Here is a 15,198-nt window from a genome sequence, read left to right on the forward strand (position 1 = left end):
CCAGGGTGTTAAGGTCTCAGAACATGTCAGTAACTCATTTCTGGCCTAAGACAATAGCTTTAGCAGCTCTAAACCCTTTTCCAATTAAGGTAATAAAGTTAACTTTATAAGTCTTAATAAAAACTAATTTTAACTTGTTTTGCTCCTTTGCCTCAAAAAAATCAGTAAGAAATAACATGTGTAGGCAATTCTATAATGAAGAAATCACTCCTCCTTACCCCATATCTCTTTTGAACTTCACAATAAACCTAGTGACTTGGTGAAAAGGGAATGAACAACATATCTGTTTTTCAGATGAGGTGAATAGGAGTGAAGTAAATTTCCTGTGTAATAGGGGCACAAGGGCTCCTTAATATTTCCTGTAAGATAAAATTATGGTAGATATTTTAAGATTAATCTATGGTACACAACATGTGCTTTGAAAATATTGTTAGAACACTTTATTGGTAAGGTGTATCTATTAATCAGGGCTTCCCAGGAGGCAATAGTGGTAAAGAATCCACCTGCCATGCAGGAGACTTGGGTTCAATCCCTGGGTCTGGAAGCTCCTCTGGAGTAGGAGGAAATGGCACCCCATTCCAATATTCTTGCCTGGAAGACTCCACGGGCAGAGGAGCCAGGCAGGCTATAGTCCATGGGCTCGCAAAGAGCTGGACACAATGGAGCAACTAAGTACACACACACATCATTAATCAATGATCATCTAAGGTTAGTAGATGACAAGTTCAATGCTATATACCTATACACTTAATTGTATAATTGTCTTTGGTCTCAGCAAACTACCACAAATTTAAAAGGCAAGTTTGTGACTGTTCTGCAGACACTCAGAGAAATAAGGATTAATGAAGACTGGCCTGAAAGGAGAAGGCTCAGCTAAGATGAACTGCCAGTGAAACTGGGAAGATGCCAGGGTTGTGGCTAAGAAGCAGCAGCAGAGCAGTGGGCAGACGGCAAAGGAGCCCAAGAGAAAACAAGAGAGTGTTAATGCAGAAATCGAGAAAATAGTAAAGGAGAAGTTGGCAATTTATCGGTGCAGTGCCTAGCACAGGGCTTTCAATGTAAGAAGCACTCAGTAAAGAAAAAAGATGAAAAAAGATGAAGTTAGATTTTAACCAAGCAGTGAGCTTTCCTCAATCTTATCAATCAGATAATCACTGCTTCTCTTGTGGAACGCAGAAGTTCCTTTCCCAATAATCCCCCCAAGAAAGTACAACTATCTGTACAAGTTCCTATTTTGTCAGACGATGTTCCAATTTTTTTTTAATCTATGACAAAGCCAGCCATTGGAAATTTTTGAAAAAGCAGATGAAAGCAGTGTTTAAGGGAAATTAATCTGGCTGTGGTATGTAGTTTAGGTTAGAGGGAAGAGAGAATGGTGTTGGTGAATATGGCTAGAACTCAGGTGCATCAGGCAGGTAAGGGAAAATGAGGGCCAGCAGGGAAGTTTTCAGTGAGAAAGGGGAAAATGGCCACATAATATACTAGATTTTACTCTATAATTTAAAGATCAGAGGAACTCGAAGGAAGCACTGTTAGTGACAAAAATAGAGAGGAATGGTGCTAATACTTTTTAGTATTAGAAAAGAGAACTCTTTTTCAAGGGACAGCATTTGTCCTTCGTCCTCTCCAACATGAATGTTGAACAACAGTTTTTGTTTTTTATCCTTTTCCTGGAAAAGAGGACTCTTCATCAGAGAAGATGGAACACAAATGGTATCAAGATTCTTGTCCAAAAAAAAAAAAAAAAAAAGATTCTTGTCCAGAGTAAACTTCTCCAAAATCCTGAACTCAGAATGTCTAGGTTCCAGACCTAAGAGTTGACTGTGGGTGAATGCTAAGGAAAACAGAATGACACAGTTTTTGAAGGAGCAGGAGCATTAAGCCACTGCCCTGCTACCTCATGAGAGCATGCTGGAGTTGGTACTTAACACACAAGACTATTTCCACTTCCGCAATGTAATCACTGTCACCTTTATCTCCAAATATGTCAACCTAGATACCTGAACCTAGTCAACCTAAGACCTAGGTAGTCAATGAAGAGAACAATGTAACTGACAAAAGGAGAGTGATGAGCACAAATGTGTGAAAGGGTTTTTCAAACTGTTGGCCCCCTTTTCCAGATTATTATTATCTGGTGACCCTTGTAAAAATAACTAGTATTGACATGATCTGTTAGTCAGTTCAGTTGCTCAGTTGTGTCTGGCTCTTTGCAACCACATGGACTGCAGCACGCCAGGCTTCCCTGTCCATCAATAACTCCTAGAGCTTGCTCAAACTCATGTCCATCAACTCGGTGATATCATCCAACCATCTCATCCTCTGTCGACCCCTTCTCCTCCTGCCCTCAATCTTTCCCAGCATCAGGGTCTTTCCCAATAAGTCTGTTCTTCGCATTAGGTGGCCAAAGGATCAGAGTTTCAGCTTCAGCATCAGTCCTTCCAATGAATATTCAGGGTTGATTTTCTTTAGGATTGACTAGTTGGATATCCTTGCAGTCCAAGGGACTCTCAAGAGTCTTCTCCAATACCACAGCTCAAAAGCATCAATTCTTCGGTGCTCAGCTTCCTTTACAGTACCACTCTCACATCCATACATGACTACTGGAAAAACTATGGCTTTGACTAGATCAACCTTTGTTAGCAATGTAATGTCTCTGCTTTTTAATATGCTTTCTAGGTTGGTCATAGCTTTTATTCCAAGGATCAAGTATCTTTTAGTTTCATGGCTGCAGTCACCATCTGCAGTGATGAAGCCCAAGAAAATAAAGTCTGTCACTATTTCTTTCCATTGTTTCCCCATCTATTTGCCATGAAGTGATGGGACCAGATGCCATGATCTTTGTTTTTTGAACGCTGAGTTTTAAGCCAGCTTTTTCACTCTCCTCTTTCACTTTCATCAAGTGCCTCTTTAGTTCTTCTTCGTTTTCTGCCATAAGAGTGGTGTCATCTGCATATCTGAGGTTATTGATATTTCTCCTGGCAATCTTGATTCCAGCTTGTGCTTCATCCAGCCCAGCATTTCACATGATGTACTCTGCATGTAAGTTAAATAAGCAGGGTGACAACATACAGCCATGATGTACTCCTTTCCTAATTTGGAACCAGTCTGTTGTTCCATGTCCAGTTCCAACTGTTGGTTCTTGACCTGCATACAGATTTCTCAGGAGGCAGGTAAGGTAATCTGGTATTCCCATCTCTTGAAAAATTTTCCAGTTTGTTGTGATCTACACAGTCAAAGGCTTTGGCGTAATCAATAAAGCAGAAGTAGATGTTTTTCTGATACTGGGTAGGATTTATTTCCCTTTGTTTTGTAGGGGAAAGGAGGCCGGTTAGTGAGTGCCAACCTGGTATCCCTATACCAGGTACTGTTTCGTGTAAGTTAAAAAGAAATACCTCGCATTCAGTCTAGCCATTGTATTTTTTCCTCAGTGCTGTTATCACTATGCCCAATCCAAACTCTCTAAATAAAACTAAGAGGAAGAAGAGCTTTCAGTTCAGTTCAGTCGCTCAGTCGTGTCCGACTCTTTGCGACCCCATGAATCGCAGCACGCCAGGCCTCCCTGTCCATCACCAACCCCCGGAGTTCACTGAGACTCACGTCCATCGAGTCAGTGATGCCATCCAGCCATCTCATCCTCTGTCGTCCCCTTCTCCTCCTGCCCCCAATCCCTCCCAGCATCAGAGTCTTTTCCAATGAGTTAACACACTACAAACTCTTAATTTTATAATGTGTGTTTCTTCATATTTGTGCACTTGGTCGCTCAGTCCCGGGGGACTCTTTGAGGGCCCCACAAACTGTTGCCTGCCCGGCTCCTCTGTTCATGGAATTTTCCAGACAAGAATGCTGAAGTAGGGTGCCATTTCCTCCTCTAGGGGTTCTTCTGCGACACAGGGATCGAACCCAGGTCTCCTGCATTGGCAGGAGGATTCTTTACCACTAGCACCACACCGGAGAAGCCCCTTCTTGATAATTACTTGGCGCCAAAAAAAACAAAACAACAACTTCTGGGTTCATGGCCTTGAGAGGGCGTCTGGTTCAGGTGTTAGCTAAGTTCTCCTAACTTCTACACAACTGGCGCTTTTAGATATTGCCCCACAACGGACTACGTTTCCCAAGAGGCCACACCGGAGAGAGAGAGAGAGGCCCATGAAGTGCATTGTGGGAATTGTAGTCTCCTGGGTGACTACCCTCGTCCAATTCCGGGCTCTCGCTCCGATTCCGGGATGGTTAAACCAAGGAGCTTACCAATTAGCTGGGGCCATGTCGCTGAGGCCGCGGTCCAACCGAGAAAGCCGGTGTGAGAATCGCGCGTCGCGATTGGTCGAATCCTTGACCTCGGGGGCGGGGCAATTAGATGGGCGGGGAGGGCTGCGACGATTGGGCGAGGCGTACGCGGCGGCGGGTGTGGATTGGCTGCCCGCTAGGACAGGGAGGTCTGGGAAGGGGTGGAGGAAGGAGACCAGAGCAGGAAGCGCAGCGGCGAGGCGGCGGCGGCGGCGGCGGAGGCTGAGCTGGTGGTGGCCGAGGCGGAAGAGACAGCTCCAGGGGGTGGCAGCGGCCCTTGGGAGCAGGATGCGGGTCCGGGTCGGGCTGACGCTGCTGCTCTGGGCAGTGCTGCTGGGCTCGGCCTTGGCGTCCTCGGGTCAGTATCCGCCCCCCTCGGACTGGAGGCCGGGAGCCACCGCCCCCAGCTCCGGCCTCCTTCCCGTGGCAGGGCCGTGGGGGCTCCAGCCTAGCCCTCGCCTGTCACTCACGGTCCTCTGTTGGGTTTGGGATGCCCGGGCCCAGAGTGTTTGTTCAGGGGAGCTTGCGAGGGGCGGAAGAGAAGGGTCCCCCCCGCCCAATACACTACCCAAGCCTCTCCTCACTTGACAAACTTGCACGACTCCTTAGGAAGGAGGACTGATTCGATGGGCGTGAACCCCGACAGCTTAGGGACCCACGACTGCCACGGAGATGCTGTGCTCCGTCGCTTTAGAAACTTCGCACAACCTGAGCTTGTCCCCTGGGCAGAGCCAGGTCCATCAAAAAAGCAGGATGTTGACAGTGTTTGGTTGGGTTTGCATGGCACCTCAGATGATCCTGTCTCTTTGTTTATTTAAAAAAAAAAACAAAAAACAAAAAAACGAACGAAGGCTTTTGATCTGATCGTTCCTAGTCTGGTACCCCTTTTAAAGAAAAAATTCCTGAGAAAGGGTTTTTTTTTTTTTTACTGTGTCACAGGGTTTCTGAGCTGTGACCCATATTTGCTGACGGTCATTTTTCAAGAAAAGAAAAAACTTGGTTTTTTTTTTTTTTCATCAGTGTAACATGAATAGCCTCTAGATTTAACTTTTTTTTGCATAAATAGATTCATGTGCCTTTGAATTGTTTTCCCAATTCGCTAATTTATACCCTGGCTGTGGAAATTATCATTTCCCTTCTTTAATAGTTTAATCTGCCAGCATCTGAAAACGTCTGTTTTGAGAGTGTTGGTAAAGAAGCACTTAGTGTTTCTAAGTGCTGGTAAAGAAAGAATTAGTACAGTAAAGCTTTTGAATTTTAATTGGTTTCAGTTAACGAAACAGCTGTTCCGTGGCTTTAAATTTTTTTGGAACAAGGCAGGGTATAAATGTCAACGCTTTTTTTTTTTTCCCCAACAGAAAATTTCCCAGATGGTTATTTGAATCCTCAAATTATCTGTCCTAGTTGTAAGTCAGTGCTGTAACGTCATTCTGCTTCTAAAATAAGAGATCTAAACCTAAAATTCTATCCATAATGTGGTGTAAGACACCATTTCAAAAGCAACAAGCAAGCATATGCCAGTTCCTTTACTGCCAACATCATGCTTTAAAGTCTGCCCCCGCCTCCCCTTTTCTTGTTAATTTGTGTTCATGACCAGATCTTTAAAACTCGGTGTAACTCCTGAAGCACTGCTCGTAGTTATTTGATCAAAGGAAGTATGAAATAGTGCTGTAAAGTCCCTGTGGTCCAGGAACCACCTGCATCAGGATTTGTCTTATGTGTTTGTTAAAAATGCAGTTTTAGGTCTGGAATGGGTTAGGGGATCTGTTTAACAAGCTGCACAAGTGATTCTTCACACTAAAGTGTAAGAAATCGTTAAGAACACAGTGTATATCCCTCTGAATTCAGTTTGCAGAATTTAAAGAAAAAGCATATAAACATTTTCCTGCATTTTCTTTTGACCAGATTTCACATATCCAAAGTGTCATTTCAGTGGAGATGATGACTGAAGAAGTCTTTTAATCAACAGTTGGGATTCCCAGTAGATTATAATAGAAGACTGTTAATAATAAAATTGTTAAATCTTTGGGTTGTGTTGATACAAGCAAAGGACTAGGTTCACAAAACATCTGCTCTGATTTCCATTATATTAAACTGCAGAAACATTTCTCTGGTAGAGGCTAAAGCCTTACTTAACTTGAACTAGAACAATGTAGATGTGCATGCTGACATGAAGAGCAAATATGATGACACTTAAGTGAGATAGTTTTATAAATTGAGTACATGGACTTTCAGTTGGCTTTTTTATTCATTAAATAGCGTGTTTATACAAGGTGTTGGCCTCATTTTTAGCTTAAAAAGTTTTGCTCCTATTTAAAAATGAGGTTCACAATTTAGTGTTGACTTAAAATGTTTGACTGTTAGCAGTTACCCGGGGTGAGTCGCATTTTTGCCAGGTAGAATTTGATCAGCCAGCAAAGGGAATCTTGGTCCTGTCGTGGTTAGTAGCTATTATCTAATAACTTACCTTGAAGCTGTGTAAAAATTTTGTACTTTTATTATAAACATTTTCTTTTCCTTCTGAATAAATAAATTTAAAGGAGGAGATTTAAAAGATATTTCTCCTTCATTTTCTCCAGATTATAATGAAACATGCTTTAACTTCTCACGTTTTCTTGATTTTGACAGGAAGTGGCTTACTGGTTAAAATAGTTTACTGTTCGTTTCTGGTTTTGTTTGTTTTTTTAATGCCAAATAATAATATGGAGTCTTGTGAATTAGGTCCACTGCTAGGTATTTCAGGTAATAGTCACGCCATATATTTCAGATTGCAAAATATGTTTCCTTTCACTCTCCTTTGTTCCTTAAAACTTTATTGAGAGTCAACAGGGCAGGTGATACTCTTCCGTTTGACACTTGAGGATAAGAAGGCTGAGCAAGCTTGCCATATTGAACCACGTGTGTAACATTGACATGCCGTGAAGCCAGGTTTTGAGCCTAGTTGTCTAGGCCTTGGATTTGGAGTAGTTAAGAATCAGCAGTATCCTAGGATCTGCACAGATTCAGTGACAAATCCGAAAACAGGATGTCTGGTCTCTTCTCACTAAACTTTCCAGACTTTCTGTGTTTAAAAGTGTATCCGTCAGTCTGTTTAATCTACATGACAAGTTAGAAGATGAATTTGTAGTGACCACTTTCCCTTGAAAGACGATCCTTGATACTAAGTAGTTTTGTTAACTAATATAATAAAACTGAAAATTGGTCTTTTTCAAAGCAGGGGATATGATTACCAAAGTAATGTAAACCATGATATTTGGATACAGTACTGTTGAGTGAGAAATCCTTAACTCTTCACTGTATCCTTTTTGCATTTTTATTCTTGCTTGATATATGTAATCTGATAAAAGCACTACTGTATTCTTTTTATTTATATGTAACTTCAGTATTTTTCATCCTTACCTGACTGCCTATCAGAAGTTTCTAGGTTATGAGAAACTTATTTGTAAAGTATTATGTGAATGGATCTATTAGTTTGAAAAAGAAAATAGCTGATGCTTTCAGATTACCATCTGGAGTAGGCTTTCCCAGTTTAGTAAGTGAGAATTTTCTTAATTTGCCAGTAACCTGAGTATATATTCCGGTTTGTTAGAAGAGAAAGAGAAGCATGATGCAATTCGTATGAAATACCCTGATGTCACAAGTTTCCATGTCTCTGGGAGTTCAAAAACATATCCTGCTACTCTGATGCCTAACAGCTTGTAGTGTCTCAAATATACATTTTTTATAATTTATTTATAGGCATCTGTATTATTTACCTATTAGCTACATACGTGACCTGTTGTGGCAAGGTACTCAGCTGGGTGGTTAATGATTTAAGAGTTCTGACTAATAGAATAAGTTTCAGAATTTGGGGGTATACCCTATACATTTCACATTTAATATCTGCCCTTGATATATTAACTAGTTAAAATTTGTGACTAATTAAATACATTCACACATACAATGTAGTTGTGTAATAGAGGTGGATTTTTTTTTCCTTTTTCCAAAGATTTGCTGAAAATGGACTTTGAACCATATGTTAGAACTTGGGCTTTGGCTAATACTTGTGAAGAAGTGAGCCTGAAGAATGACTGTTTATTAATTGACATCACTACCCATAAACCTAAAAGTTATAGGCCCTATGGGACTGATAATATGCTGTTCTCCTCTTTTCCCCACCCACCAGAAATAAAATATTTGGAAGGTAATCTAAAAGTAGTGAATGTGAAAATAACCATCATTTAAGTTTTCTTTAAATTAATAGCACCTTTATATGTGGCAGAACCTCACCACTAGACCGATTTCTGAAATATTCAAAGGAGACAAAACCTGAAATAGAGTTGAATATTTGGTACATAATGAGTTGCTTATACTTCTTAAAGTTTAGTTCAGTGCTTTGCTAACACAAACTCCAAAACATGTTTTTGCTGTACTTTGAAGAGTTACAAGTTACCAATAATATTTAGGTTATAATCATATGAAGTAAAGGTAAATGGCAACCATAGCACCACATTTTCTAGTAAAAATCACATAGTTTATAGCATTTTTGCCTATGGTTAATTTCTCACATAATTTATGGAGCTGGCAATACTGAAGCGAGTAAGAAGGAAATTTAAAGATCATCCGACACTTGTTTTTTTAACTGGAATACAAAGATCAAATATTTGCAAATGGCCAGTTGGGTTGCTGAATGTGTTTATATAAGGCAGTAAAAAGAATAACAAGCAGTTAGAATAGAATTAACAGAGAAATACAGAGAGAATAACAGAAGTAATCTTAATCTAATCTGACAAAGCCAAAACAGCTACTGTGAATTTGGAAGAAAGATACAAGTAGTGATTGGATTTATTGTTAATTTAATATAGGCTATTGATTTCCTAATTAGATCTCATGTGAGTGGATACATGACAGTGTGATGTTATCTGGTTATATCTTCAGTGAAGTCAAACAGATCCTAACTATCTTTGGCAACTCCGCTAATCATTCTCAATGTCCATCTTTAGTAGTCTTGAAAGTGAAGTGAAGTTGCTCAGTCATATCCGACTCTTTGCAACCCCGTGGACTGTAGCCCACCAGGCTTTTCTGTCCATGGGATTCTCCAGGCAAGAATACTGGAGTGGGTTGCCATTTCCTTCTCCAGAGGATCTTCCCAACCCAGGGATCGAAACCAGGTCTCCCGCATTGCAGGCAGACACTTTAACCTCTGAGCCACCAGGGAAGCCCATTAGTAAAAGTGATCTTAGTGAATACTAAAATGCTAGTCATCACTAAAATAAGCTACAGTAACCTCAGATTCTGAGCAGAGGAAAAGAAGGAGTGGAATCCCAAACCACACAATGAGGGCTCTATTTTTATAAATTTAGTAACTCATGCTCAGTAGTGGACTAACTGTATACAAAAGAATTTGATGGTATCTGAAGAATACTTGGTTTTGGTGGTGATGTTCTTGGTCTTCCTGTCTGTGTAACAGACGAAGCTACTGTCCTTCCTGGATAAAGAGGAAGAAATACTACCCCCAACACCCCTTTTTCCTTTCACTTAGTTTTTTCTGAACAGTTGTTGAATACAACAAATTTTTAGATAATTCTAGATTATCCAGTGTCTGATTATTATTTATTATACTTATCAACTGCTTTCACTTAATAATACCTGTGATTGCCAAACAAGAAAGACGACTAAATTGTCTTAAAATTTCTTTACAGATGAAGAAGGCAACCAGGATGAATCCGTAGATTCCAAGGTGTGTACTCAGATTTGCATTGACCAGTGTTTGATGCCCAATTTAAAAGCATGAATTATGTATCTTAGAAAGGATATGAAATCTGCATCTTTTGAGGAACAGAATTGGATTTCAAAAATAAAAAGATAGCTAGCATCATTACTAATTCTTCTGGGGGCAGGGGAGGGTGGAAATCACTGACCTGTTGGAATGCTCAGTCACTCAGTCACATCCGACTCTTTGTGACCCCATGGACTATAGTCCACCAGGCTCATCTGTCCATGGAATTTTCCTGGCCAGAATACTGGAGGGGGTTGCCATTTCCTCCTCCAGAGGATCTTCCTGACCCTGGGATTGAACCTGCATCTCCTGTGGCATCTGCATTGGCAGGTGGATTCTTTACCACTGAGCCACCTGGAAAGCCCCCAGAGAATAATAAATATTTCTGTTAAGAGTGTTGGTTACTAAGTTTAATTTCATCTTAAATGTGTATGTATCTGTGTGTTGAAGAGCCTTAAGGTAGTTATGTTTTACTGCCTAATGAGAGATTGATTTTATTCATTTTTTTTAGTTTTTTAATTTGAAGATTTAACCTCTGTCATTGTTTCCACTTACGTAAGTTCTTTAAAAACAAAATCTATTAATGCCCTTAGATTGATTGGTTGAATGAAAGAGGTTGATTATTGCCTATTCAAAGAGACCAGTCACGGATGATCCCTGATCTCTAGACTAGGAGGAATGCAGGTAAGAAACAGGAAGTTGTACAAGGCTGTCATACGGGGAAGTATGAGATATACTGGGAGCAAGGAGGGGAAGACCGTAACCAAGACTTAGGGGATTTAAGGAAGGCTTCTTGGGGGGAGGTAACATCCAAGTTGAAGTCCGCACAATCAGGTTTAGGCAGGTGATGCGGGCACATGATAGGCAGATAACCAAAGTCTGAAGAGGCAAATAAGTAGGACACGTTCAAGGAGCTGAAGGAGCTGTGTCTGGATTAGTGAAAGTAATGGTCAGATTAGATTGGAAGGAGTCTGATTACTACTGGTAACTGAAAATACTTCATATTCTCAGACTTCTGTTCCGTCAGATGAGTCGGTAGAGAACCATAGCCCAGCAAGCAGAGTAATCGCTGGTCAGATATTCCTTGATTCAGAAGAGTCCGAATTGGAATCACCTCCTCAAGAAGAGGAAGACAACCTCAGAATCCAAGAAGGGGAAAGCATCGCAGAAGAAATCAGCTTTCTAGAATCTCCAAACCCAGAAAACAAGGACTATGAAGAGCTGACGAAAGTACGGAAACCAGGTAGTCTGGACATTTTGTTTGCTTTTGTCTGATTTAGCAAGGAGGCAACTGAAATTTTAAAGCTAGCGTAGAGGGTATAGAAGTCCTGTTTTACTGATTATTCATCACATATAATGTGTAGAGTATAATTTTACAGTATGTGTTACATACGCTGAATTTGATAGTCAGTATTGCACTTGTGTTTTATTAATATTCAGAACTTCAGTATGTAATAATCCATCAGTTCAGTTCAGTCGCTCAGTCGTGTCCAACTCTTTGCGACCCCATCAATCACAGCACGCCAGGCCTCCCTGTCCATCTCTAACTCCCAAAGTTCACCCAAACTCATGCGCATCAAGTCAGTGATGCCATCCAGCCATCTCATCCTCTCTCGTCCCCTTCTCCTCCTGCCCTCAATCTTTCCCAGCATCAGGGTCTTTTCAAATGAGTCAGCTCTTCACATGAGGTGGCCAAAGTATTGGAGTTTCAGCTTTAGCATCAGTCCTTCCAATGAACACCCAGAATTGGTATCCTTTAGGATGGACTGGCTGGATCTCCTTGCAGTCCAAGGGATTCTCAACAGTCTTCTCCAGCGCCACAGTTCAAAAGCATCAATTCTTTGGTGCTCAGCTTTCTTCACAGTCTCATGACCACTGGAAAACCCATAGCCTTGACTAGACGGACCTTTGTTAGCAAAGTAATGTCTCTGCTTTTGAACATGCCATCTAGGTTGGATATAACCTTCCTTCCAAGGAGTAAGCGTCTTTTAATTTCATGGCTGCAGTCACCATCTGCAGTGATTTTCGAGCCCAGAAAAATAAAGTCTGACACTGTTTCCACTGTTTATCTATTTCCCATGAAGTGGTGGGACCGGATGCCATGATCTTCATTTTCTGAATGTTGAGCTTTAAGCCAGCTTTTTCACTCTCCACTGTCACTTTCATCAAGAGGCTTTTGAGTTCCTCTTCACTTTCTGCCATAAGGGTGGTGTCATCTGCATATCTGAGCTTATTGATATTTCTCCCTGCAATCTTGATTCCAGCTTGTGTTTCTTCCAGTCCAGCGTTTCTCATGATGTACTCTGCATATAAGTTAAATAAACAGGATGACAATGTACAGCCTTGATGAACTCCTTTTCCTATTTGGAACCAGTCTGTTGTTACATGTCCAGTTCTAACTGTTGCTTCCTGACCTGCATACAGATTTCTCAAGAGGCAGATCAGGTGGTCTGGTATTCCCATCTCTTTCAGAATTTCCCACAGTTTATTGTGATCCACACATTCAAAGGCTTTGGCATAGTCAGTAAAGCAGAAATAGATGTTTTTCTGGAACTCTCTTGCTTTTTCGATGATCCAGCAGATGTTGGCAATTTGATCTCTGGTTCCTCTGCCTTTTCTAAAACCAGCTTGAACATCAGGAAGTTCACAGTTCACATATTGCTGAAGCCTGGCTTGGAGAATTTTGAGCATTACTTTACTAGCATGTGAGATGAATGCAGTTGTGTGGTAGTTTGAGCATTCTTTGAAATTGCCTTTCTTTGGGATTGGAAAGAAAACAGACCTTTTCCAGTCCTGTGGCCACTGCTGAGTTTTCCAAATTTGCTGGCATATTGAGTGCAGCACTTTCACAGCATCATCTTTCGGGATTTGGAATAGTTCAGCTGGAATTCCATCACCTCCACTAGCTTTGTTCGTAGTGATGCTTTCTAAGGCCCACTTGACTTCACATTCCAGGATGTCTGGCACTAGGTCAGTGATCACACCATTGTGATTATCTGGGTCGTGAAAATCTTTTTTGTACAGTTCTTCTGTATATTCTTGCCATCTCTTCTTAATATCTTCTGCTTCTGTTAGGTCCATACCATTTCTGTCCTTTATCAAGCTCATCTTTGCATGAAGTGTTCCTTTGGTATCTCTGATTTTCTTGAAGAGATCCCTAGTCTTTCCCATTCTATTGTTTTCCTCTATTTCTTTGCATTGATCGCTGAAGAAGGCTTTCTTATCTCTTTTTGCTATTTTTTGGAACTCTGCATTCAGATGTTTATATCTTTCCTTTTCTCCTTTGCTTTTTGCTTCTCTTCTTTTCACAGCTATTTGTAAGGCCTCCCCAGACAGCCATTTTGCTTTTTTGCAGTTCTTTTCTATGGGAATGGAAAGTTTCCTTAGAGTTGTTAAAAGTAAACTTTGAGAGTAAAATATAAAATTTTAAGACATTTTTGAGTCATATTGCTAAATTCTGCAGAAAAATAAGTCTCTTTAGTTCCTTTGAAACCACTCCTTTTCTTCTCCCTCAGTCAGATGTGTATTACCATTTTTAAGTTTTTGCCAAATATTTATTTTCATTCCTTTCTTTTTTATCAGGGAGACTTCCAAACAAGTACAAAAGTAGAGAGTGTAATGACCCCGGTGTACGCACCGTCACCCAGCTTCAGCAGCCATCAGCACTCTTGTACTTGTTTTATCTTTGCTACTCCATGTCCACTTACTCTTTTTTTCTCCTGGAGTATTAAGCAAATTCCACATTGTTTTACCTGTGTACATATCTCTAAAAGTAAGAATTTTTTTTTTTAACAAAACAAAAATTACAGGTGTTAAAACACTCACAAGATTATCTATTATTCCTATTCCTATCACCCGACACCCAGATTCTGCTCTCTTTTCCCAGTCGTTTCCAGTGTCTTCTTGGAATTGGTGTCTTTCAATCAGTATCCGCACTAAGAGCTTAGATCTCTCTTATTCTGTAACAAGTCTCCCTCCCTGTTTTCAAGTGCTATTTTATTTGCTAAAGAAAGAATGTCCTCTGTGCTATAGGATTTCCCGCATTCTGGATCTAGTGGATCATATTATTGTAACGTAATCGAACTTACTCCACTGTCTGCTGTCTGGTCTGTGAACTAGAAGTTCAGTCCAAAGGCTTGGGTAGATTTAGTGGTGTGTGTGTGTGTGTGTGTGTGTGTGATTTAATAAATGTTTATGTTATGAAATGACTACCACAAATTTAGTTAACATCCATTACCACATAGTTAAAATTCTTTTTCTTGTGAAGAAAACTTTAAAGATCTACTCTCTCAGCAACGTACAGATATACAGTATTGTTAACTATACTCAATGTGTTGTATATTATATCTTTGAAGTCAGTTTTTTAATTTATTATTTTTTATCTAGAATCTTTTTTATTTTTTAAATTATGAAAGTATGATTACATATTTACAGGAGACTTAGAAAATGCAGAACAAAGTTACATATAGTTCCACTATTTTTTCCAGTAGATGAATTGAGATTTTTTAGTAGAAATCTCAATATAAAACTCAAAAAATAACAATAAATATACAGAAAAGTAGAAGGATATTGTAGACCTGAAAAGCACCATAAACTAATTCAACATAATTAAGATTTTTGTAATTTCACACAACAGTAGGATACAAATTCTGTTCAAGTTCCCGTATACTGTAAACCAGGAGACACTGGAACATATCCAGCGACATGAAACACAGCGCAAACATTTCATAGTTTAAAGGTATTGCAATCATATAGAGTCTGTTCTCTGATCTCTGTGAAACTTTTTTAATTGATAATATTCATAGATAGTGTCGTACACTTCCCATTGCATTAGCTGGGAGGTATGTAGTATTTGTCCCACTTCAGGGATTTGTCAGTAGGGTTGGGTGTTGTCAGCTGATCCAGCCATTGGAAACTTCCTCACTGACCTTTCACCCAGAGGTTTTGAGAACCATTTCATTCTTTGTATGGATCCATTTTTTTCAGTGGGAGTTGCAAAATATGGCTTTCTAACTTATTCCTTCTGCATTTGTTATTTGGGATTCTTTCATAAAGAACTCTTCCTCATCAACTATTTGGTTACCCAGAAATATAGTCCATACAGTAGGATAAATGCTTGATTCTTTCCCCTGCTGCTGCTGCTGCTAAGTCACTTC

At 40.1% G+C, this 15,198-nt stretch overlaps 1 protein-coding gene across 2 annotated transcripts in view; it reads left to right on the forward strand.

The window, feature by feature from the left end:
- The first annotated feature begins 4,442 nt into the window (after positions 1 to 4,442).
- Positions 4,443 to 15,198, forward strand: part of SEL1L (SEL1L adaptor subunit of ERAD E3 ubiquitin ligase) — a 62,855-nt gene continuing 52,099 nt past the window's right edge. The window contains exons 1-3 of one of the 2 annotated variants that reach the window (XM_025295141.3): positions 4,443 to 4,642; positions 9,966 to 10,003; positions 11,054 to 11,285. In XM_025295141.3, coding sequence (XP_025150926.2) covers positions 4,573 to 4,642; positions 9,966 to 10,003; positions 11,054 to 11,285 — 340 coding nt within the window. In that variant the 5' untranslated portion in view covers positions 4,443 to 4,572. The remainder of the gene's footprint in view (positions 4,643 to 9,965; positions 10,004 to 11,053; positions 11,286 to 15,198) is intronic. The other variant, XM_006049557.4, reaches the window with a different exon arrangement.

The sequence above is a fragment of the Bubalus bubalis genome, chromosome 11 (assembly GCF_019923935.1).
Source record: "Bubalus bubalis isolate 160015118507 breed Murrah chromosome 11, NDDB_SH_1, whole genome shotgun sequence".
Taxonomy (NCBI): domain Eukaryota; kingdom Metazoa; phylum Chordata; class Mammalia; order Artiodactyla; family Bovidae; genus Bubalus; species Bubalus bubalis.